The sequence below is a fragment of the Lepisma saccharinum genome, chromosome 5 (genome assembly GCF_977018435.1).
Source record: "Lepisma saccharinum chromosome 5, izLepSacc3.1, whole genome shotgun sequence".
Taxonomy (NCBI): Eukaryota; Metazoa; Arthropoda; class Insecta; order Zygentoma; family Lepismatidae; genus Lepisma; species Lepisma saccharinum.
The window spans coordinates 10977928-11005071 of NC_139233.1; the positions used below are offsets into that span (position 1 = coordinate 10977928).

Below are 27144 nucleotides of genomic sequence, written 5' to 3' on the forward strand. Positions count from 1 at the left end.
TTTGCCAACCATAGCTTTCCATTGTTTTCTTTCAACATGCAGAAGGATGTTGAAAATGCTGCAGAATGAATGAGTTTTGACTGCGAAGAGAACTGATGCATGGTGTGCACAAAATAAATTTATACAAGTGTTTAATTACAAAACCTGACAAATGATACACTAAGGATCTTTCACTTGCATAAACATTTGGAAGTTTCATCTGCAAAATGCTTTCTCACGGTAAAGTTTTGTATTTTCACATTGCAACTTTTGTTGTTTGATTAATTTAAAAAAAAACTGCTTTCATTAACACAAGTTACGACATCTAGGAGGAGCGAAAGTTGGTAGTGTGAACATATTTTTCCATTTGCTCATTGATTTTACATTTTTCATAGGACCAAATTTGGAGAACATAAAATCTGGGAATATTTTGTAACCACTACCTTATTGTATAAAACCTGGGAATATCAAGTTGGGGTTTCACTGTACATATTTTGACATTTACCATATAGAACCAGAGTTTATGAATTATAATATCTTTATACATATTAGAAAAATAAAAACAAAATTTTGCACCAAATTGGATTATCAGATCATTCTTTAAAATATTTCCACACAACTTTCATATGATGAAAATTTGATATATCAAACACTTGATATTGGCAGCGACCTGGATGAAATTAAATTAATATATTTTTAAAGAATAATTCTTAAAAAACAAACTTGAAAATATAGTCTAATTTCATATTGTCAGACTTGTTCTTTATTATGCATATGTTCTTAAAATTTGTGTACCTTCTCTTGGTACACAAGAAAAAATAACTAAAATACCACAAAATATGTAGTATAATTATTCTCATAGATTTTTTATATTGTCAATAACAAAAAAAAATAATGAATCCCTTTCAGTATATACAGGACACATCCACATCATGTTTGAGGTAAGCTCAATATTTAACAGTCACATCTTGGCACTCCATATTCCTTAAAACAAGCTGATCTACTCAGGATCATTCTTTCGACTGGAAGTCTTTCACTGAACGTTATTGGTCTTCAAACCCTCCTTTTGATTTCTTCTTCTTCTTCTTTTTCTTCTCGCTGCCACCTTCTTCAAATGACCCTACGAATGACTCTTCTCCTGCTTCTTCTTCTTCACAAACACTTTTCTTTTTCTTCTTCTTTTTCTTTTCAGGTTCTGCAACTGAGGTATACAAAGGCATGTGAGTACAAGAAGCAACAAGTGGCAGGAAACACATGGCAATGAGGTTTCACACCAGTCAAGTAATGCTTCACAAATTTAATACACCTTCTCCTTCTGGTCCTGAAACATTACTTGCTGCTCATGGGCAAAACAAGTGTTGGTAGATCCACAATGTAGCCAAGTGATATTTGACATGTACATTTGTTTCACAAGGCTCATTCTCAAATGACATGTCACTCAGATGCCACGAGATATGTTGCATCTTTAGGGCTACATATTTATGGTGAATAAATCAGCAAGATTTTGGTACAAAAACTGGGCACATTTCAGGATCAAAAGTGGATATAAAGTGGCATTTCAGTGTTAAAATGGTGAATATAACCCAATAGTGGATTTAAAAACACTTATTATACAAAATAAAAAATTTCCTTTTAATAGAACATTTATGTAGTTATCAGAGTACTAAATTTATTCCTGCATAAAGCAGTCCATTTTTTATTCTCAAATATTTACAGCACAATTAATCAATTATCCATGCATTGCATTAGCTCTCAGGAGAATTCACACTTAAAGCACCACATCGGTAAAGAAACTCTAAATTTCGTGTTTAAGGGCATATTTGGCAGTTCATTTTGTGATAAAACATGGTACGGAAATGCACTTCACACCTTTAAGAAACATGAAAAATGAATTTACGGTGTGTTATTTCACATTTCGTGTTTCTGTCCAAAATGAAATATGCATGCCTCAATGCATGTTGCATCGGGAGTAACAGCAAACAGGAATGTGGATATGCAATGCTAGTGAAGAAACATACATTATTCGGCAATTTCAAGTGAAACTGTGTGCAGTGATGCCTGAAGTTTATTATAAGTCACGTTATATGCACATAGGCTAACTTCGACCAGACTTGCGAGTTTGAAGCAGATTCCCAAACCAGTATGTGCCATCACCAGGAATCCAACCATGGAGAAGTTTATTACAAAGCTTATTACAAAGTGACAACATTAACCTTTAGACTGCCAAGTGGGTTTTCGAAAGTAACCTCTCTCTAGCCGCTGCCTTTATGCGTGATTTTTAAATTTTACACTTATTTCAGAAAAACATTATATCTCAAGAGACTATTTGAGCAATCTACTTCAGGTAACTTTTGTTTTGCAGCTAGAACATCAGGGCATGCAACCGTACAGAAATCAAAACGCCAAAGCCAATAAGAGGGGTTGGGTGGGTCGCGGCCCCCAACTTTCAATTAAAAAATCATAAAAATGGGGAGTTTTTTCACATATTCTATAATGTAATGCACCCAGAAACATGAAATGACTTTCATTCCATTGAGAAAGGACCATTCTTTGAAAATAAGGCTAAAGTTTGCCTCCCCTTCCAAAATAGCAGGGGAAGAGGGGGCAAACTCCCCATTTTTATGATTTTTTCATTGAAAGATGGGGGCCGTGGCGCACCCAACCCCTCTGATTGGCTTTGGCATTTTCATTCCTGCACGGTTGCATGCCCTGATATTTTAGCGGCAAAACAAAAGTAACCCGAAGTAGATTGGTCAAATAGTCTACGAGTTATAACATTTTATGACAAATAAGTGTACAAATTTAAAATTCGCGCCAGCTTCCACACATAACGTTTACAACCTCATATACAAGTATGAAGGCCCTAAAAGCACATGAATTGTTTAATTAGCACGATGGTCCATGAGTGTGCCATCGGGTGACTCGGGCTATATTGTGGATGGTCATAGACCATTGGGAAAGTAAAGGTTAATCACTATTATCATGGAAACTCTGCTGAGTTTTTGAAAAGTATTAATAAAAATGAATGTGATGAAATGGTGGAGAAAGTGATAACATGACAAAATGATACCCAAACTAGGGAATAGAGAGAGGTTACACACCTGTTGAACAACTACTGGTTCAGAACCAGAGTCTAGACATGTTAATATGCACATTATGAGGTTACAAGCACAATACTCCACAAATTGTGAAGACTGGCCAGTTACAAACTTTGAGAGATTTCTTCTTTGAATGAAGAAGCTGCCCCATCAAATCAGCAGCACCTTTGGCAAATTCGAGTTAAAGGTAAAGTTGCCTGTGCATAGAACACCATGCCATGAAGGCACATTTAGGGGACGTGGGCGTAGAGCCTCGCACGTTCTCGATCTCGGCCATTTTGGAGGCAAAGTGATGAGCACCATGTTCCGGCCACCTTTACCCCCAAGGGGTTAGCTCCAGAGCTGCTCTATGCAGTGACAAGGCCAAAACAATTCTGACCTTAGATCACCCACTCTGGGAATTGAACCTGGATCTCTCATGTGACAGTCAGATGCCCTACTGACTAGACGACTGAGGCTATTTTCAAGGTGGTTCAAAATTATTCCTGCAGTTTTGTTTGCCTAAATTTCCAAACTGGAAACAACAAAATAGAACTGATCAGGTGATGGGAAAGGGCCTATATAGCAGCCATTCATGCCACTATACCCCCGGACTCAACCTACCAAACCAGTAACCCTTTCCTCTCCTCCCCGAAACTACCCACCCACCTTACAGTAAACACTGGTTTAGAGTACTTTTTGTTCTCTATCAACTGTTTCTGGCAACACTGATCCTAGGGCGCTGGGGTCAGTATTCTGTGCCTCTACTCCATGTGACGCCGATCTATCTATCTTCTACTTTGAAAATGCGACATATATCGCGAAATATAGAATTATTTCTGTTCGTGTGGTAAGTGTTTACTGTCTCCTTATAGAGCTGATCCAATTTAAACCCAGTACTCTTAATTAATCCTACCGATGCCAATACTGTACCTACAAACAGAAATATTGTAACTACTAATATCTCATTTATAGTAACAACTACTGTAAACTGTACCTTCTTCCTGCTCTTCTGCTTCATACTCTTGCTTTACTTCCACCTTAGTCTTCTTTTTCTTCTTCTTCTTTGGTGACCCTTCACCATCTGCGGGTGCAAGGAAAGGGAATTAATTACTTGTAATTCCAATATTAATAACAAGGTAACTGAATTTTCACATTTAATTCTTTGCAAAAATTGAGGTATTTTTTTCATTTTTCATGTTATTTGGACCAAAATTCATGTTTTTTGAAAACATGGTGTATTCATTTACTCTGATAAGTTTACTTCTCATTTTTCCTATCAAATTTTCCTCGCGATTGATTTCACCACCCATCTGGTGGCTTCCCCTGATGAAGCCACCAGACGGGTGGCGAAATCAATTGAAGAAAAGTTAATCGGAAAAATTAAAAGTAAACAAACCCATCTCTGCATCCAAACAGATATCTTTCGATACAATGCTGTATTCAGCATTAATATCAACTAATTTATTTACTACAAAAACTGAGCAACACAATTCTCAATTCAACCAGCATATGGAGTCAACATTTGATTCCATGATTTTCAGATGACCAATGAAAAGAAACTTAAAATCTGGGGGAAGAAAAAAAAAGGATTCCACTGCAATTGCTTTGTTAACACAAAAGTTTGTTAAAATGACATTGGTTCAAATTAAAATTGTATTTTATATTACTTACCATAACACTCAATGAAAAGCACAAGACATGTTGTTCTGTCGATGCAAGATTAATGACTACCCATAAGAAGTGAAAAATTTTGAAATGAGATTTACATCAAATCGAACTCGATTGTAGCTGAATGGTTAGTGCTCTCGACTTTGGTCAGTCTCGTGTTTGATCTCTGGTGGAAAAATGTTCCTCTTGACAAAGTGAGGACAACTTAGGAGCTACTTAAAAAGAAATAACAAGCACCTATCCAGAAAACCAAATAATATTTGCGAAGGAACTTGATGTGTATTATACTCTTGTAAGGCTTGGCTATTACTCCCGGCAGTTTATAGATTTTTCAAATGTAAACTATCAACTGTAAGATACAAGTTATTACAATAAAACAGAAAATCTCTCCAAAAAGAACAGTCAAAATCAATGCTATTAAACTGATATTAATTTGATTTTTGTTATTTCAACATCCGTTTTCTGCTAATTGCAATGATAAGGATGAGTGATATGATGAAACCGATGGACACTCACAAAGAATGCTGATCCAGGATTGGATTTGAACCTGTATCGTGCAAACCACTCCACCACAAGGGTTGGCAAAATTTGATGTTAAACATGACAAATCAGGTCAAGGAACTTGAGCACTTACCCACTCTTAAGCCATGAAAAATATCGAGATTTTTCCTCTCCCCATTTATACAAAATGCCAATCCTAGGCATGTTCCATTGCATAAATGCAGAACAAAATGAGGCTAAATCGAGATGAAGAATACTGAACCTAACCTTTGTTTTGTTCTTGAAAATTCATGGAGAAATGTGGCACTGGTCAAATCTGGACAACTTCACAAAGCAATATTTCTTTGGCAGAATATTATCGAATCTCGGAACATTCACCAAGTTACAAGTTTCAGATTTTTATACATTTGCATAAAAAGTGGCTGCCATTCATGACAAACATTACAAAAGTTTAAAAACTCCACAATCTAATATTTCACTACTTACTGGGCATAAAAAAAGTGCAACACACTAGATTTTACACAACTAATTAGCATGTTATAATTACAAACTTACCTTCTGCTCCAAATGACTCATAATGATCTTCCTCTTGCTTTACCCCTACAAATGATCCACCTGAAATAGAATTGGGAATGGAATTTGTATGTTAGTTATTTTAAGAAACACCAGTCCAGCTTTTAATTTTTATGATAATTATTTCATAACAACTAATAAAAATATTTTAACTGTTTAAGACTTAATTCCACATCATTTAGTGACAAAATACACATGAAAATGCACTTCGTGTTCAAAAAAAGTTGGTAAAACTGCAATTTGTCCCGCACCATAGCCGTGCTGTTTGAGACATCATACTTTGGGCTCTGTTTACTGGATGTGTGCAGGTTTGAGTCTCCTGGGAGAAGCGTAACAACTTTCTCCTGAGATTTCAGCCTGTGTATGGGACCGGTAGCCACCCACCATCGTCAGGAAATTGGGGAACTACGAATGAGTAGCATAACCCAGTTATGGAAATCTAGAAGAATGACTAAGGGTTTGTCATGCTGACCACACGTCACCCCGTAACTGGTAGGATGATCTTCCATCTTGGTAGGTGGAAGTGAGGCTGGCAGTCAGTATGTAGGCTCAGGCCCTCTCAGGCTGTTGCGCCACGGGTTGTGTTAAAATGGCAATTCATTGCACTTTAAAAGACATTAATATCTGGCATCCAGTCACACCAAGCATTTTTACTGAACATAAAACTATATTTTTTTTAAGAAAATGTTTTTAATTTGTACTAATTTTTTATTTTTAATGAATTTTCACAAATGTTCTATAGTTTTCCACATTAATTTTACAAATAATGTATTTACGTGTGTATAGTTCGCGTGCGTGTATAATGCGCACTCTGGTTTTGGATGGGTAAAAGTGACAAAAAAATATATCTCATATATAATGTGCAGTCCAATCCAGTTTCAAGAAATGGCTTTCTAGGTTGTAGTTTGTAAATCTGTTGCTATGCTGATCAAGAGTGAATGACATCATACCTATTCAATTGCACATTCCTTTTTTTTTCCAAAATATATACTTTTGCTTTCCGTGACTAATGTAACATTTATACAAGGAATATTCAGGACCTTCCAAATAGCAGTTAGAAGCAGAAGATTTCTTCCATTAAGGAATTTACACACTCCATGTATGTCATATTATTTGGCCAGTAATACATTTTAATTTTTATAATCTTATTCCTTATGTTTTCTTTCATTCTAAGTACCATAAAACTCGGAACGTTTCTTCATTTTTTGATGAACTTATTTCAACCGCATTTCACATTAGTGTCGTTATCTTGTATGGAATACTGTTTCCATATTCAGAAACTGCAGGATTCAAGCTTTACAACAATATATAACATGATAGGGTTCCGTAAACATGAAAATCAATGCAAGTGTCCCAAAATCATGGAATGACCCTGTACGGTTTCATGTTTGCTGTCTGAATCATTCTGTGCACAATACGCACCACAGTTTTTGGGGGCAAAAATTTTGGAAAAAAGTACGGTACCTCCCATGTCCCCTAATACAGGGAAATCTCAGTTATACTTTATATGGGGGACAGAAGGGAAAAAAACGTATAACTGAGAAAAACATATCATTGAAAGGTAATTAAATGATAAAATTAAGTACCCAAAGAAAGAAAAGGAGTACTACATATGCACCAAAGTTTTCTATATTGCACTATCTGTTCTAAATCATTATTGTAAATTCACAAAATCAAGAGAAATAAACAGTGAAGGCACCGGGGGGTGGAAGGGGTGCCAACAAGGTTTACCAATTCCATGCAAAAAACCATGTTGAACATAGGACGATTATCTCATGTTATGTTTACTGTAACTCTAGTTTCCCGCTTTATACGTTTTACAAGACCTGCTGATGACAAAATTTGCCAGGCGACCTCTCCCTTGCTTTTGCATTCACTCACCATGAGACCTTGAACTCCTGCCTAACGATGGGGGATCAAGTGCACTATTGCCAAAATGATAAGTTACAAAATACTGCTTTCTCTAGGGTTTTAACACACACTAAAAAAGTGTGATTGAGGTGTCTTTGGTCTCTCTCCCTTTACAAAAACGTACGAGAGTCACTATTTATATTTTGAGCCTTGGCAACACTGATTGAAGTTAGGCGCGATTTGACGTTTGCACGGAATCGTCTGGCATTATTGACCATAACGTACTTCAAATGTTTTGTCAATAGCTGCATTTGTGTTGTTTATGTTGCCTTGGAGATTGCGCGACAACAATAAAATGGAATTAACTCGTGAACATTTTCGTGCGATCATTTTTTACGATTTTCGACGTGGATTATCAAGACAAGAGTGCATCGATCAACTTACTTCCACATTTGGCGATGAAGCCCCATTCTTTGCCACTGTGAAACGCTGGTATAACAAATTTAATCGTGGCCGCCATTCGCTCACCGACGAGATTCGCGAAGGTCGTCCAAAATCAGTTGTTGTTCAAGAAAACATTGATGTGGTGCAAAACCTAATACTGCAAGATCGTCATGTGACATACTGTGCGATTGAGGCAAACATAGGCATTAGTTCCACCAGCATATATAAAATATTACATGATCATTTAGCTGTGAGAAAGGTATGTTCTCATTGGATCCCACACAATTTGACAAAAACTCAAGAAGATGCTCGCGTCAATTGGTGCAAACAAATGCTCAATAAATACAATCGTGGTGCTTCAAAAGACGTACATACAGGGTTCCCACGCAAACTCCAAATCCATTTTCCCTGAGATTTCCCTGAGTTTTCCAGAATCCTCATATTTTTTCCAGAGTACTGAATGCACAGTAAATGACTACTATAATTTTACAATGGCCTCCTCCATTTTCCCTCATAGACATACCATCCTCACCTTCTTTATTACTGTTTTCTGATGCAAATAACAAAACTAGTTCGATAATAAAATAAAATTACACTTCTTTGCATGTAATTAAGAACAAAGATGACCAGTTTTCTAGAACTTTAAACAACTCTGAAACAATTTCTAACATATCTGATATAGAACACTGAAATATTTTCACACTTTTCATACACATTCACACAAACAAATTATTGGAATTTTTAAAACATATAAAACAAATAAAGTGACAATTATTAGTACCAATGTAAAAAGGAATAATAAGTTACTGAGACTGAAATATAAAACAAGAAATGTACTTAATGTCTGATACAGCAAATTAAGAAACTTTACTTCTCAGAAACTTGAAGTTTTTTTTAATTGTTCTGCAATAGCCTTTGCTTCTTCTTGCATCGTTTGTTGTTTGGCTTGTAAAGCACGGACCTCACTTGCTTTAAGTTTCATTTCTTACCTTTTGTCTTCTTTGTGATCACATTTCTTTCTCATCTTCTGCAATGCTTCTTCATATCTAATACGTGCACCTTTAACACCTTGGTCATATCTTTGCTTACTTCTACATTTGACACTCCTCCTACCACTTTCACTGCATCATAAACTTGCCAAATAGCCACAACAGACTCTTCTTTCAAGTTTTCTATTAAAACCTGCTTATTTACAGAAAACCAACTTAACAGTGCTCCATAACTCAGAGAAGTCATCCTTGCCCTTCATGACACCAAAAAAAAAGAATCTAGTGCATCAGTTTTGATTGAAAAGTTACAAAACTTCTCTTTCAATTCCTTTTCACTATGGACATTGTGCAACAATGTCTTAAACTGGCAAATTACTTTATCACCAGTTACAGCCTTCATTCTCTTTCTCCTGAGATGTTCCTGTATCAGGTCTTCCATGCGCTGAGCACATCGCATATATTTTATGTCATGTAAAAGATCGAAAACGGCTAATTAAATTTTAAAAAGCGCAAAATTTATGAGGTCACACTAGGGTCACCAGCCCTGGAATCACATTTAAAAACAAGAAACAGACAAACAAATAGATACGAGTTCCTTGCTGAAAGAGAAATGCTACAACAGCCTGGATTATCCACAGACAGAAGCATATTATAATCCCTCAGTTTTGCTTCATTGGGAACCATTAATCAATCATAAGATTTTCCCTGAGATTTCCCTGAGATTTTTTTTTTCAAATTCCCTGAGATTTCCAGGTTTTCCAGGTGTGTGGGAACCCTGTATATAAGATTGTAACAGGTGACGAATCATGGATATATGCATATGAGTCTGAACGTAAACAGCAGTCGACTGTATGGGTGTTTCAAGATGAACGCAATCCAACAAAAGTTGTTCGCGCTCGAAGCACATCGAAACAAATGGTCGCCTGTTTTTTCGGGAAAACTGGTCATGTGGCAACTGTGCCTTTAGAGGAACGTAGAACGGTCAACTCTGAATGGTACACAACAATTTGTTTGCCAGAGGTCTTCGGTCAAATACGGAAAACAAACAAACGCCGTCGGATCATTCTTCATCAAGACAATGCCAGCTGTCACACATCTCGTCTAACAACCGACTTTATGAACAGTCAAAAAATCGAATTGATGGGTCATCTGCCGTACAGTCCTGATTTGGCACCCAATGACTTCTTCTTGTTCCCGAATATCAAGAATAAATTGCGTGGACAACGATTTTCGTCGGTGGAAGACGCCGTTGATGCGTTCAAAAACTATATTATGGAGGTGTCTCAAGAAGATTGGAAAAACTACTTTGACAAATGGTTCGAACGAATGCAAAAGTGTATTGACCATAAAGGAGAATACTTCGAAAAACAATAAAGCAGTTTTCAATGCCAAATTCCTGTTTTTTCATTGTTAGGCTCAAAATATAAATAGTGACCCTCGTATGTGGACAACTGAGAACATGGCTCAATCACTATTCACACTTCTTTACAGACACTTTTAGGCAATCCTTCCTTGTATGCGGTAGAGGGAAGGGGGTGAACTTTCCTTTGATGGGAAAGAAGTAAGAAGAATTTGCCAACCCCAATTATCTGATATTAGTTTAGGAATGAGCCAAAAAAAAGTTTCTAATCTACTCTCATAAGAGATAATTAATCTGCAACTGCTATGCAGGGCTATGCAATAATTTCATGATGCAGGCTTCTTTTTAATGCAGCTATCTGCATAGGAAATATTGCTTGTGTGTCCCTTACAATACAATAATTTCCCCCCTTTCCTTTCTGCAACTTGCTGATTAAAAAAAAAAAAAATGATGTAATCTAGCTTTTCTTGTCTTCAACAAGTGCTTTATCTTTAAAATGCGCAGGACGTGCCAGTCTGTCTGGAGGGAGGCTGCTACAGGCACCAATGTTGTGTCTAGCTCTTCCAAAGCAGTCCCTTGCCGATATCGCATCTGACAGCAATGACGCATCCAACATAAAGGATGCAATTTTTCATTCTTGTCCTGCCTTCTGATAAACAAAACCGTAACTCTTATCTTGCGGATAACACAAGATTAATCCTTTTGAACACTAGAGCCAGTGGCGTGCCCAGGATTTTCAAAGGGAGTATTACGTATACAGTTTTGTTGCCTCCCCAATGGCGTTGTGGTAACGTCATCACCTTGTAATCAAGGGGTTCCAGGTTAGATACCCAGTGAAGGCACATAGTGGTTCGGATCCCACTTTAAACTGTAGGCCCAGTCCTAATTAGCTTTCTGTGAATAAAGTGGACTTAAACCTTTAGCGGATGGAGCCTCGCCTGTCTGTATTCCCGTTGAAGCCCAAGTGTGCACTTTTCAAACTAGCCCTAAGTACAAAAAAATCTTAGCTCCAGAACTAATTGTCATAGAGACAAGGTAATAGGTTTTGTTTTTTCTTAACAACAGGGCTTTTAGCAGAGGTAAAAATTATACTTTGTGCCTCCAATTATTAGGGTTAACATAATTTTGAAGGAAGCATGACAAAAGACCACTCTATGAGGAGATGCCGCAACTAGGAATACAAAAATTAAATTACGGCATTCTTGAATTTTGCGTAATTAAGGAATGGAACAAATTTTGAGGGAAGCAGGACAAAAGACAATATATGCTGATATATAATGAAACGTGGAAAATCATCAATGTTATTGTGAACTGAAAAGTGAATTTATGAAAACAAATTTTATATAATGCTCATGCCGGAACTTGGGGGGAGGAAGGGGGAGGGAGAGCGGAAATTAAGGCTTTCAGAAATTTTGCTTCTAGCGTCGGCCCTATGGACTGTGCATGGACTAAATTTTAAGGGAAGCACAACAAAGACCACTCACTTTATGAGGATATGTAATGCTTGTGCCGCAACTTTAAGGAAAAAAATAGAAATTACGGCGTTCAAAAATTTGGGCTTTTGTCGCCGCTTTCTCCCTGGACCCTTAACTGTCGGATGTTTCTTAAGATGTTGCATTTTGTTCATTCTTACATTTAGGATTTAATTTTTTTAAAAAGATGCAGTGGTTGAACTGTTACAGCCTTTTATCTTCAGTTTATTCCATAGTAACAAAATGGAAACAAAGTGCTTTTTTCAAATGGCGCTTGCAGGAAGAAAATGCACACAGTGTTTAGTACAATCGCTGCTTTTCTTCAGAACCATTCACAGGGTAAAAATAAAGTTCTGCATCTTCTCTGTCTTTAACAACCATATTATCTTTAAATATGACAGTAATAAGACACAGTGGAATCCCCCCCTTCCAGGCCGCTCGTGACTCCCCCTGCCTTTCTTCAGCTTGTTTGTAATGTTTAGGACAGGCTGGGAACTGTGGCGCCAGTGACTTGTCTGACAACTTGAAAGATATCAGTTTCTGATCAGCTTTAGGTGCAGATACAACTTGCCCAACCCAATGCAAAGAACAAAAGCAGGATTACTTAGCACAGGCCAATCTGGTTCAAGGGTGCATTGACCATTCCATGCAAGCTACATATATAGAATTCCAAGTTGAAGGTCTGGTCCCATGGTTGCAGCTGATAAGAAAACCTGTATGGGTACGGGTGGCAGATGTTATCATCACGGAAATCTTGAACTCCAAGAGCAGCATTCTTTCCAGCAAGCAGAGTTAAAAATGTATAACTGAAGTCTTTTCCTTGTTTGAACTGAACTCGTTGAACATATAACTGGAAAAATCGTATATCTGAAAGTCTTATAACTAAAATATAATAGTACGAAGCCTTAGGGGAATTGGCAGGGACCGCTAGAAAAAATGTACTAATGAGAAAAACATACTATCGCGAAACTTATAATTGTGATTTCACTGTATTATTTTCAGATGCCAACAAATGCAAATCAGATACAGACAATCTGAATATATTTTCACACTTTGGGTGGATCAGGAGAGTACAAACATAGTATCTCCGCAGTGGCAAGGAACCATTCATGTTGTAAGTGCACAATACCATAAACATGTTTGTCTTTAAAGCTATATTAAAAATGTAAGAGCAATACCTGCAGCATACATGTCACCATCTTCTTCGTCTTCTTGCTTCACTTCATGTTTTATTTTCTTCTTCTTCTTTGGCTGAGATGTACCTGTAAAGCAAATGAAATTCCTAAAATGCAATCTGAAAGACTATACTAAAGGAAGGGAAGAGTGATATTAGGGACGTGAAGTTTTATTTTTCCCTAAATTTGTGGGTTATTTTTTACTGCAATTTGGTGTTATTGCAAAATTCGGTGTTATTTTTACATGTGTTTTTACAGTTTCTTCTATGCATAAGATTTTCACATTGCTTTAGTTAGGGAAAATTATGGCAAATTTTAGTTTTAATGATAAAAATAAATAAATCGAAGGCTTACCTTTGTGAGAAAAAAACAAATTTCTTGCATTTAGAAAACTATTTCATCTCACCGGTCAGTAAATATGAAATGTTTATTGAAGGATATCACCCAAATCTTTGAACACAATCATATTTCAAACCTTTCACTCTCTCAGAATAAAATTTTCAAAAAATGTTTTCATAAATTCACTTTTCAGTTCACAATAACATTGATGATTTTCCACGTACAGATGGTGCATAGTAATTGTTCACTCACCACTTCCTATATAAAAAAAAGATAGCAGTTTTTTTCATTCACTCTAATGGAATGATTGCTTCAACAAAGGCTTCCACAGTTCGAAGTGTGATGTAATCCTTGTCTTCTATCCTTCTTTTAAGCTTCTCCAACCCTTCGACGACAGAAAGTTGCCGGTCTGTTCCACTCGCTTTAATTTTGTTCTCGGGCGTCCCGACGGCATAGTGGTAATGTCGCCACTTGTAAACAAGCAGTCCCGAGATCGATACCCAGTGGAGGCACCAGAGTGGTTCGGATTAAAAAAAAACTGTAGGTCCAGTCCCGATTAGCCTTTATGTGCATAAAGTGGTCGTGAAACAACTTCTCATTTCCATTGCGCTTAATCAAGGAATCCTTCCGCTCCTATGTTATTTTGCAACTCAGTGATTAACAAAATAATGTAGTTCTATCTGAAGTATAAAGTCTTTCACAAGCAAACTAATGCATTCACTGCTGGCTTTGGGATGCTGCAAAGTACACCACAGAAGGAAAAGGAAATGAAAGACACTGCGCAAACCATGCATTTGAATTTAAAATTTTGGGTGCATCAGTACTAAGGCTATTTTGCACCCGTCACATTATACGGGGTCCAGCCCCATATCGTTACACATAACAACTCTAACGTTGCAAAACTAAAATATTAAAATATTCTGACTTTTGTTAAAAGCTGAGGCTGTAAAGGAGCACTCAGTACAAATAAGGACAAAACACAGGACAACACAAACAAAATTATACTGGCCATGGGGCCAATCGCCAGAGCCTTGTTACTCTGCAGTCCAGGGTGTACTACGTGGAAGTGAGGTTGACTATTGGGTGCACTATGTGGAAGGAGCACCTCCTACCCCCGCAAACCATGCAGCTTCAGTGATTCTGACTGACTGAAGTTTCCCTAACAATGCAAAAAAAATCCTCTCTGACCTCAAAATATCATTTGATGTACAAACATGCACCCATAACCCTATGCCCCTCCCCACACAACAGGTGTTTCTCCCTGAAAATTTTCCCCTTCCTCCGAAACTTCCCTTCTGAGAAGATCCCCGGGGCAAAATCTGTTTCAGGACAAGGTCAAAGCATTGTCAGTCATTTCTGCACCAAACTGCAATACATGAAGCATGACAAACTCTTTTGAATCGAACTTTCACTAGCCAGACTAGAAATGGACAAATCTCATAGCGCTTCTGGTAGTTCCTTTTGAACAGAAGTGTTATGCCCAGTTTATAGTGCATATTTCGCTGCGTTTTTCACGTTATTTTGCGATTCTGAAACATCAAAAACTTGCCTCCTTAGCCTACCCAAACACATTTTCAACACTTTATTTTGCTTTTCTCAACTTTTCAGTGTTATCGTTAAAACGAAAACTTCATGTCCCTAGTGATAGTGCTTTGTTGCATTAGAAATTCCTAATTTCTTTATAAACACTCCAGTGGAACCCTGATTTTATGTTCCCCGGTATTACATTTTCTCGCATTATGCATTCAATTCTCATTGTCCCAGTATAGCAAAATGCTATACATTTTTTTCCTGATTTTACATTTTCCAGCATTTTAAGTTGATTCAACTTGGTCCCCTGAAAAATGTAAAATCGAGGTTTCCCTTTATTTATGTGGCAGAAGCTCCTGGTGAACCAAACTGGAGTGGCAATTGGTCAAAAATTCTGTTAACTAGTAACTATATTTGCATAAACAGAGTTTCTCGTACCTGGTACATGGACCGTTTTGTCAGACAAATTGTCTAGAAAGTTCCACCTTGTTGACAATTTCAAAAGGTTTTAAAAAGGTTATTCAGTCTCAAAACCACTAACTCTTAAACTGATTGAACGTCATGTAGTAGATTACTACACAAGAGTTCAAAACATGACTTCTTTTCCTAGGGCAATTAAAATACAATTTCTGCTGCACCTACCAGTAATACTCATTATATCAAATTGATGTACAGTTTTTCCACAGCAAATTTAAAATTTCTTGTTTGTCCTTTCCTTTCTAGATTAAAAACTTATTTTTACTGCACTACTACAAAAATGTTGAGTTTTGGTGGGGGGGGGGGAGTAAAATTTTTCTGACATTTCTAGGACTTTTTCAGAAATAAGTAAATTCTCTAGAAGGATTTCCAGACTGCAACCCAATTAACACCACACAGCATCGTTCTTTAGAGATTTATATGGGAGATAATAAGCAGGGTGTCTACTAAATATCTGTTTTAAAATTCCAGGTTTTTCCAGGTCTATTTACATTATTTTCCAGGTCTATATTTTTTTAAACAAATAAAAGTTGTTATTGTTAATTAACCCCTACCAGAAGGCCAGTTGAGAAAAAATTGCAGTAACTAACAAAACTAACTATCTATCATGTAATTCATATCCCTTGGTAGTAGTATATTTTTTACATTTTGTTTTTACTACAAAAGTTCTAAAAAATATTAATTTAAATTCTAAGCATATGTTAATTTATATAATTAAATGTTACTGCATATTCTTCTTGGATGGGAAATGGCCAGTTACTTTATTTTTACAAAATTTACTCATACTCATACAAAATGTATTTTGCGCTTGTACACTAATTCCGTAACAAAAACAATGTGTTCAGATTGGAGTTCTTGGAGTACAACGTTTTCTAGTATAACTTTCTTCCTTTTCTTGACATTTAAAAATATTACCAGCAGCTATAAATGAAAGCATATGTTCTCATACATGTTCACACACTGTGTAAGGCAAATAACAAATTGCAGAACAAAACCTAATTCTTTGAGATGAAAAAAAAGAGAGAAAAAAGAGAAGTCAGTATGTGAAAAAGAAATAATACGGACTTCAGGGAAAAGACACTACAGCAAGAAAGAGGTGAAGGGCTGTATAGGGGTAATTTAAGGTCATACCCAGGACCAAGCTTTCACAGACATTCTCAAAATTAGCGAAGAAATCCCTTGAATCGCAGCATTCCGCCCAAAATTCAAGTGGAGGCAGTGACAGACTCTGCTCAGGTATCCCCGTGGTCGCCATCCACGTACTCACAAAGCATAAGCCCCTAAGTGAAATGGACATATGTAGTGAAAATGGCAGCTTTGAGAAAAATCAAGGTTTCTGGTTAAATTCCAGTCTTTTTCCAGGTTATCTAGGTACAAAAGTAGATTCCAGGCTAATTCCAAGTTTCCCAGGTCAGTAGATACCCTGCTAAGTTTCCAAAAATTCATCACCAGGAAAGATCCTTCTACACTTTACACTTTAAATGCTGTGTTATCTTCCCTGATGCACTTCAAACATTTATGCGAGTACTTACCTTCCTGCTGATCGAAGGAAGGCAATTCTTCAATCAGAGGTTTCTTGTCCTCCCAATCTTCCCCACTGCGTTTTCTCTTCCCTGATGAAGGGACTGTGCTGTCTGCTCCTGGCTGGTACTGCCGAACCTCACTGTAAACATATATATGAGCATTACTCAGAATATCCAGGCTAAAGGATGGAGTGAATTACAATAAGGCTTGCACTATTGTTTGTGCACACTTTATATCCAAAATTTTGGTGCAAATACACATTTCTTCAGTATCACTAGAGCTTCATATTTGTGGTAAATAAAATATCAAGATATCAGTACAAAAACTGGGCATATTCTGGGATCAAAAGCAGTATATAAAATAGCATATCAATGTTAAAATTGTGAATAGAACTCTAAATTTGGTTTAAAAAGTACACTTATTACACGTAATTACCATTTCACTTTTACTAGCACATTTGTTAATCCGAGTATTAAGTTTATTCCTGTGTAAAAGGAGTCCATTTTTGCTTCTCAAATATTTACAGCAGAATTAATCAAATGTCCATGATTTGCATAACTCACAGGATAATTCAGACCTCAGAAGGTGTTGTGTCTGTAAATAAACCCTAAATTTCATGTTGAAGAGTTTATTTTGCATCATTTCACGACAAAACCTGGCAGCAAAATGCACCTCACACCTTTCAAAAAACATGAAAAATTAACACTACAATGTGTTATGTCACATTTCGTGTTTTCATCAAAAATGAAATATGCATGCCCCTAAGAATCACTTGATGCCTTCTAGCGTCCCTGAATTAACATATGCATTCTTGAGAACAAAGATGAAAATAGGACTACAAAAAAACAATCTGAAGGACTACAAACAACACACTAGAAATATAATTGCATCAAATGTGACACTGATCAATTTTTGTTATGTAGTGTCATTTTCCTGTCACTTTTAGGTAATCTAATCACAATAATGAGTATGAGTGATATGATGAAATTGATTAAGAGACACTCATAAACAACACCCATGCTCGGACATTTTTCAGGTGAGCAAGGTGAAACAAAATGTGGGAAAATTGCATAACATTTTCCTATCAAAACATTAAAATGCTAACCAACGCAAAATTTATTGTATATAAAAAATATACACTAAACACGTAACGTTTCAACCCTCTAACAGGGTCTTCTTCAGATGAAGATTCACAATAAAGAGAAAAAAAAAGACACTGTTAGATGGTGGAAACGTTGTGTTTTTAGTATATATTTTTTCTATACAATAAATTTTGCCTTTGTTAGCATTTTAATGTTTTATTAACATGGAAACAAGGCTCAACGGTGTTAACATTTTGCTCTATTGTGATAATGAAGGCTGGATGTATAAGGGATATGCATGCATGCATGTCGAATTTGTTGATTCTTTGCAAGACACAAATGGCATTTGCAGACATTCAAACTACAATCCATCTTGCTGGGCATATATAATGTTCAAGAAAATCAGATACCTGATGCATGTGAAACGTGGTGTGTCACCTGTTTCTTGACTACAACATGAAACTAGATTAAATTTATCAACTTTGGGAGGAGAATGTGGAATACGGCATGAATGATCCAATTGTATGGAGATGGGTGCAACACTCAAATGAATGAGAATGACATGCAAATGTGCACAATGTTCCAAGAATTAGCTGACCACCTTCGATGCATGAAAATGTGTTGTGTGTAATTGAAAAGGTAAGAGAGAACAGATTATTCACCGTTATGCCACTTTCCTTGCATTTCCCACAAATTTCATGGTCACTTCTTCACAAAATTGTCTATTAATAAACTCCTGTTTCAGAAATTGTGTGAACATCTGAAAACGAGGTCAAATAAACAATTATCACGTGGTTTGCATCAAAGGCAGCGTCATTCTAAAGGGTGTCCCAACAAAAGCTACTGATTTAAGAATGCCAAGTTTGATTTACGCAACATGTCTTGTGGTTGGGTTGGAAACACTTCTTACAAGTTCCTTTATCAGTGATTGTTGCAGTTTAGTTGACATGGAGCATTACACGAAGTAACGAGTTTTGATAGTGAAAACTCATTGCAAGAATGGCGAGTGTTCTACAGAGACTGTTAGCGAGCCTTGTGCAATCCTTGGACGTGAAAGTGCACCTAGTGAGAGTACAGTTCGCAAGTTGATCAAGAAATTTGAGGAAACAGGTTCGACAGCAGACATTAAAACATTGCACTCTCGATCTAGCTGGTCTCTTGAGAGCATCAATATTGTGTGTGACAGTGTTATTGCGAGTCCAAAAAAATCCATTTTGCATCGTTCACAACAGTTGGACATTTCGAAAAGTTCCATGCATTGAATTCTCATAGATGATCTGCACATGGATGCACTTCATATTTGGCGGGATTTTGTATTACAGCAGCCATTTCACCTTACTACTAGTCGCACGTATGTAACCCCACTCTGACAATTCTATCTCTGTTGCAAGCACAGAATACTAGGGCATGCTCCTACGCATGCTCAACTTCATCAGTGTTGCCATCCCCACGTAAAAAATGATCGGCCCTTTTTGACAACACAAAATTTATTGAGTTTATTTATCACAGAAAATTGTTTAATTCTGCTATAAATATTTAAGTAAAAATGGACTCCTTTACACAAGAATAAACTTAATACTCTAACAACTACATAAATGTGCTATTAGAAGGTAAAAGTTTATTTTGTGTAATAAGTATAGTTTTAGATCACATTTAGGTTTATATACACCATTTTAACACTGAATAACATTTTATATACCACTTTTGATCATGAAATGCACCCAGTTTTTCATAGTTTGATCCCAAAATCTTGATCTTTTTTTCACCATAAATGTAAGACTATGAATAACTTTTATAATTTTAGTAATTTTGTAGTTATGACTGATATGACTTGGTCATTCAAGTTTTGAGTTTGGGTTTTCAGTCCACTCTTATGCACAGATACTCTTATCAGGACTGGACCTTCAGTTTAAAGTGGGATTGAAACCACTATATGCCTCACCAGTAGTTGCGTCATTTGAAAGGCTGTGAAATAATTCATGCCTTTAACTTAAGATGTTCTCAACCCATACACATTCTTCATGGGAATAACAACTTACCTCTTCCCTTGGTACTTCTGGAATTTGGCCTTAGCCTTCGCTGTGCCGCTTATCCTCCTATTCTGGCCTTCCTCCAGCATCCTCATCCTCACCTCCAGCCGTGCCTTGTGTTCAACTCCCAGCTCGAAAGAGTTCTCCTCCCCCAGAGCATCCACCCTTGTGGCTAGCGCAGCTTTGGCTGCTAACATACGAGATGCCTGCGAACAAAAATAATTATTAAAAATAAGATAAAAATCACGAGACATACCTTGTTTTGCCCTACAAATGTTTTGACTGTTCACCATGCTTTTTCAGGGATGGGAGAAAAGAATGCCTCATGGAAAGGTTAAAACAGTTAAAAGGCATAAAAACCTGATGTTTTGATCATGTGTCTGAAGTAACCTGCCATTCTGCATTACATGCCGAAAAGACGTTCTAAAATACAAAGATTAAAGAAAAATGTACTGATCTGGAATAATCTGTTAAACATTCCCAAATTATAGGTTATGTATTTCAAATTTTTGGAAATTATTTGCATGTAATTTTGATATTAAAACACTATAGTTTCAACGTTACACAAACTTTTTTGTTTGCAACACCAGGGACTGAAGGATTTACAATCACAACGTGATCAAATCCATGAGTTTGAAACTTGTCTTAAATAAAAGAAGAGAGAATACATTTGTAGAATCCATATTGTTGCCAGGTTATCTATTTGAGATTGTGTCATTCAGGTAAAGAGTTTCTTTTATGATTTTTCTGTATTTTCCCAATTGCAGCTACTATTGAATAATAAAGATTTCAACATGTATTACGAGGGTCACTATTTATATTTTGAGCGTAACAATGAAAAAACAGGAATTTGGCATTGAAAACTGCTTTATTGTTTTTCGAAGTATTCTCCTTTATGGTCAATACACTTTTGCATTCGTTCGAACCATTTGTCAAAGCAGTTTTTCCAATCTTCTTGAGACACCTCCATAATATGGTTTTTGAACGCATCAACGGCATCTTCCGCCAACGAAAATCGTTGTCCACGCAATTTATTCTTGACATTCGGGAACAAGAAGAAGTCATTGGGTGCCAAATCAGGACTGTACGGCGGATGACCCATCAATTCGATATTTTTACTGTTCATAAAGTCGGTTGTTAGACTAGATGTGTGACAGCTGGCATTGTCTTGATGAAGAATGATCCGACGGCGTTTGTTTGTTTTCCGTATTTGACCGAAGACCTCTGGCAAAGAAATTGTTGTGTACCATTCACAGTTGACCGTTCTACCTTCCTCTAAAGGCACAGTTGCCACATGACTAGTTTTCCCGAAAAAACAAGCGACCATTTGTTTCGATGTGCTTCGAGCGCGAACAACTTTTGTTGGATTGGGTTCATCTTGAAACACCCATACAGTTGACTGCTGCTTACGTTCCGGCTCATATGCATATATCCATGATTCGTCACCTGTTACAATCTTATATACGTCTTTTGAAGCACCACGATTGTATTTATTGAGCATTTGTTTTCACCAATTGACGCGAGCATCTTTTTGAGTTTTTGTCAAATTGTGTGTGATCCAACGAGAACATACCTTTCTCACAGCTAAATGATCATGTAATATTTTATATATGCTGCTGGAACTAATGCCTATGGTTGCCTCAATCTCACAGTATGTCACATGACGATCTTGCAGTATTAGGTTTTGCACAGCATCAATGTTTTCTTGAACAACAACTGATTTTGGATGACCTTCGCGAATCTCGTCGGTGAGCGAATGGCGGCCACGATTAAATTCGTTATACCAGCGTTTCACAGTGGCAAAGGATGGGGCTTCATCGCCAAATGTGGAAGTAAGTTGATCGATGCACTCTTGTCTTGATAATCCATGTTGAAAATCATAAAAAATCATCGCACGAAAATGTTCACGAGTTAATTCCATTTTATTGTTGTCGCGCAATCTCCAAGTCAACATAAACAACAGAAATGAAGCTATTGACAAAACAGTTGAAGTACGTTATGGTCAATAATGCCAGACGATTCCGTGCAAACATCAAATCGCGCCTAACTTCAATCAGTGTTGCCAAGGCTCAAAATATAAATAGTGACCCTCGTATCACTGTGAGCCTACAATACAGTGAAACCCCGATTTTACATTCCCACATTACACATTTTCCTGCTTAATACGTTCATCCAGTCAGGTTTCAGCAAAAGCCCATGTTAAGTAATAGGACGTTCACCTCGATTTTATGTTCGCTCTAACTCCAGTTTCCCACTTTATACGTTTTCCGAGCTGTAATGATTCCTTAAAATTTGGCAGAAACCTGTTCTGTTGACTATGCAACTTCTACCTCACTTTTCTTGTTTTTGCAGCTATTTCATTCATCATGCAACCTTGAACTTCCAGATGTTAGGCTTTCATGCGAGGGAAGGAAGAGGCACGGTCAGTGCAAGGTTGGGGGGAGGCAGGGCACAACTTGCATTTGTCATTTGTCATACCTCCCTTGAGGGACAGGAAGGAAAAACGGCACTTCTTGCATTCCCCGTGAAGATAAAGTGGGCCGATCCTTCTGCCACAGTTTCAGACAACAAGCACACTGTTGCCAAACCAATTCTTTATAAATGCTGCCTTCCCTAGAGTTTGGACACAATGTGTGTGACTGAGAAGACTTTGTTCGCCCTTCCCCTCCACAAAAATGCAATTGGAAAATTGACAACGAGACTCGATCACCAGTCGCTTCTTTGCCACACATTTACTGAGTCCATCCTAGTTGATGGGTACGAAAAAAAGAGGGGGACTTGTTTGTAAAAACTTTTCCTTTCTTCTGGTTTGCAACGTTGAAAATGGAAAAAATAAGGATTTGCCATACCGGATAACAACTGCACTTTTTCTTCAATGGAAATTCATTTAGATTCCTAAGGAAATATGATTCGATGTAGTTTGATTACTTTAATGTGACATTTTTCACAAACACTATATCATTTGGTTATCAGAATGAAGCTGAAAAAGCAAAAGCTAGTGATTATTTTTTTCTATGGGCAGATAGGGCGATATTTTACTCACCGACAGAAAAATATTCGTGTCAAATAAATTGTGTGGGGGAAGGGGGGGGGGGCAAGGTTGGGATAAATGATTCTTCTACGTGAGGCAGAGCACGTCTTCTCTATGCATATTGCTTGACTCGTATGTTGTAAAGTGATAGGGCCAAAAAAAATGATATTCTTTTCTGGCAATATTTTCTGAGAGCATCCAAATTTAGTGCACATCTAAATGTCATTAAAATGCGTATTTCCGCCAAAAGAGCAAGAGGGCAGCCCAAGCATGGTACTGATCACATCACCTTCAAATTGGCCCAAAAAAAAATAATAATGGAAGAATGTGTGGGGTAAAGGCAGCTGGAGCATGGTGCTCAAGTGTCAGCAAGAAATGACTACACAATCTACTTCTTAGGGGGTATATTGTATAAAAAATTATTTAACAACAGGAAGGAAGTATGATAATGAATTTTTAAGGACAAAAGCAAGACGTGCTGTGAAAATCAATGACAGATTAACAGGACCCACTTTCGAGGATAGGGACGGTGGATGACTGCTTCTAACTGCTGCCTATTAGGTTAGTTTATGCTTCTGATCGTGTGAGATCTCCCTTGTAACATGCACATTTTGCATAGATCCAGTGAACTTAGTCACCTTAGATGGGTGCGGTTCACAACAAGAAGCATTGTGGATGGCATCATCGAAAGTCATCACTGTCCACCTGCATTCTATAGCCTTGCCAGAAGTAAGGTCAGTAACAACCGGAAGCTGTGGTCTCTACCGAAGGTTGTTGCAGCTGTTATTATGAGCGATGTGACTCCCTGTGGCCGTGAGCTCAGCTGTTACTATGAGTGATGTCACTCCCTGCAGCCTTGATCACTCAATGCCAAGGCCATCTGATACGATCGTCCAACCTTGGCCTTCCAGACTTCCTGAGGCTGACCTTAGCCTCGACGAGTAAAAATACCCAGGCTGATGCAAGATGAGGACAGTAGCCCTGAACAAGGTTACGAAGACCACACCCGACGTATAAATACCCTAGTCGCAAGACCAGAGGTGGGTAGTCGAATGATAGATCTAAGGTGTAGCCGGAGGCGCTGTCATTCTCCATACCTAGATGGCTAACCACCCAGCCGTGTCCAGGCTGTCTACACGCTAATGGAAGATGGAACTGCTCTACAACTTATAAGTATCGCTAATCTCTTATCCCTTTCTTCCAAGTGATTCCTTGCCTTTAACTCTTAGGTTGAGATTTCCTCCATCATATCAACTACGCACTTTTATATTTATAAACCATTGTTATTATTTATAAAGTGTTTCATTGTGTCTACACCTTACAGGTACCACCACTTTAGAATTAAGGCTTTACCTTAGTACATAATATGTTCTCTTACAGCAAAACCCCCTACGACTGAGATACGTTACCCTAACGGTTGACTTGGGGTCCTTCAAACCCCAACTGACCGTTACATAATGGTGGAGGTGCAGGGCACTGCATTTTCACGGCTTTCCGCCTTTTCACGGCAGAGGTTCGATCCCAGTATTTATCACCATATTCCATAGCGTTACACCGTTTACTCTGTCAACTGGTAATTAGTTGCTATTTTTAGCAGTCCCGGGTAATTGGGGGGGGGGGGGTGATCATTTGAGTTTCACCCCTCCCTTATGTTTTCCTGCTTTTTACGTTTCCCGCATTTTAAGTTTCTAATTTTCGGGCCCTGAAAAATGTAAAATCGGGGTTTGACTGTGCATACCTTCTCTGGCATACCTTTCAATTTCATTTTTGGCATTAGCTATTATTTTGAAATTTTCAAAATATACTTCATGGTTAGGTTCTAAAATGTGTGGTACAAAACCAGAATTCATTTTATTATAATTTTTGCATTAGTGTGTGAGAGAGAGAGGAGGGGATGAGATGGGGGGGGGGATGAATTATTTGACAAAACCAGATGTTTGGTGGATGAAACTTCTGAAGTTAAGGGGGAAACCATAATAGTGTAACCAAAATTTTTACATTTGTGACCCACAAAATGTACAGTGTATTTTCTGGACCAAAACCTGGGACATCAAAAACCGATATTGTTCACACATACCCTGTTTGCATGAATTTTCTATGCTTCCTAAAAAAAATACTGCAACTCTTACCTTGCCCTTATTCTTGACACTCGACTGGGTGACTAACTGTGCATGGTAAATGAGACCATACTTAGGGGTGTCACGCTTTGACTTGAGTGCCCTAAACAGAGCCTTCTCAGCTCCAAGGATCTGAACGGTTGATGCTGGATGCTTCGCAAGGTTGAGGAGAGACCCTGAAAGGAAGGATACAGAGTTTCAAAATTCATGTCCTCACTGTAGCACCTTTGCTTCTTTTATAAGCTGATTATCTGTGTAAAATATTCCTTTCTTATGAAGTGAAGAGCGTGTTTTGAATGAAAACTGGTACGGAAAATTGTCAGCTAAAAGATCAACGGTAGCAAAACTATGCAGTTCAGAGTTAGACCATGTAACATGCATCTACTTTTGAAGATTTCTGTGATATTTCTCACATGGCACTTATGTCTCCAGTCTTGCCTTTGGTGTAGAAACCACTTGACCTGCCATGCATGGTAACAATGAATTCAAGGTACTGAAGGTACCTACCACAAATTTCTAAACCAAACTGTTTAGCATTAGTCAATGTTAAGTTAACATCCAATGTCTTTCCACGTTCAGTCTGATGTGAAAACTAGTTTTGCTGAAAGGTCTTGAAAACCAACTTCAAATTTAAAATTATCCATATTTTGATTTATCAATACTGAAACACATTAAAAGTCCTGTGGAATGTAAATATCATATTATACAATACTGCATGAATGAGCTTTTCCTGCACATAAAATGACATCGGGTTGTAACGGTGAAAACATCTCAAATTTGATTTGAAAGCTACACTTATCAATTACAACAAGTATGTGGAAAAATCTAATCACGACATCGCTACATGAACAACATTATTATGGCTTTAAATTAACTTAACCAATCACCTATTTAAATTAACTGAATCAATCACCTAAACCCCTTTAGTTTATTAAAAAAAAATACGCAGTTTCACAATTTGTCAACAAAGATTTCCTTTATCACTGTAAATATGACTGCATTCTTACCTGCATGTGATATGAGGCGTGCTCCAACCAGTTCTCCCACAAGCACCGTGAGGTTGGGGGCAATGGCCATCATGCGGGACTTCAAGTAGTCATAGAGCTGGGTTCTGTAGGATGAGATCTGCACCACCTAAGGGAAAAAAGTTATGACGACTCCAAAGACAAGAGCAATGCAGAAACAAAGAAAGAAATATTGACTTTAATATTATTTATTTTTGTTTTATTTGTTTCTTTGAAGGATCATTAGTTCCTACTTTATTCTTGATTTTAGGATGAAGTTTATTACATCTCCATTTTTAATATTCAATTTTCCTTCAGTTTTACAATTGGCCTGGTATTATCGTTAAAACTCAAGGTGGCACAAGTAAGAGTGCTATGCCTTCATAGGGAATCATGCAAAAATCCATACATAACAATTCAATAAATAACATAAACTCTTTCAATAAATTACACTTATATTCAACCTTAACAAATTCATATGTACAATTATAAATAATTATTGGCCAATAAAGAAAAATGTAACAACCTTGACACAACATTCACATGCTTCAATTAAAGTTCTTATAATTTTATATATAATGTGAATCTCCTGTTAAATAACTAAATCATTTCATGCCTGCTTGTAGTATCCAAATACTTTAAAAGTCTTCACTATCACTTATCATCAATTTTTACTCAGTAGAAAAGTACTTATCCGCTGAATGTGCAAAAACTTGCACCTGTTGAAAATCCTATTGTTCTAACACCATTGACTTTAAGTTCAAACAATATACAGTATTGAACTTACAGATAGCCAAATTTACCCTCACATATTTTTGGGTGTCAGTATATCATTTTCCGATATTGAACTTCTCCATAATTAGTCCTTGAACCCCAAATTCAGATTTTTTTAGGCTCTACAAAATATCACATTTTTAC

General features: G+C 37.1%; 1 protein-coding gene across 1 annotated transcript in view; it reads right to left on the bottom strand.

Moving 5' to 3' along the window:
* Positions 1–709: 709 nt before the first annotated feature.
* Positions 710–27144, bottom strand: part of nop5 (nop5 ribonucleoprotein) — a 38892-nt gene continuing 12457 nt past the window's right edge. Inside the window, exons 6-13 of the mRNA XM_083122155.1 lie at positions 26230–26356; positions 25235–25398; positions 20084–20280; positions 16971–17101; positions 13096–13179; positions 5784–5843; positions 4054–4140; positions 710–1180 (exon numbers count right to left, since the gene is read on the bottom strand). Of these exons, the coding sequence (XP_082978281.1) occupies positions 1023–1180; positions 4054–4140; positions 5784–5843; positions 13096–13179; positions 16971–17101; positions 20084–20280; positions 25235–25398; positions 26230–26356 (1008 nt within the window). The 3' untranslated portion in view covers positions 710–1022. The remainder of the gene's footprint in view (positions 1181–4053; positions 4141–5783; positions 5844–13095; positions 13180–16970; positions 17102–20083; positions 20281–25234; positions 25399–26229; positions 26357–27144) is intronic.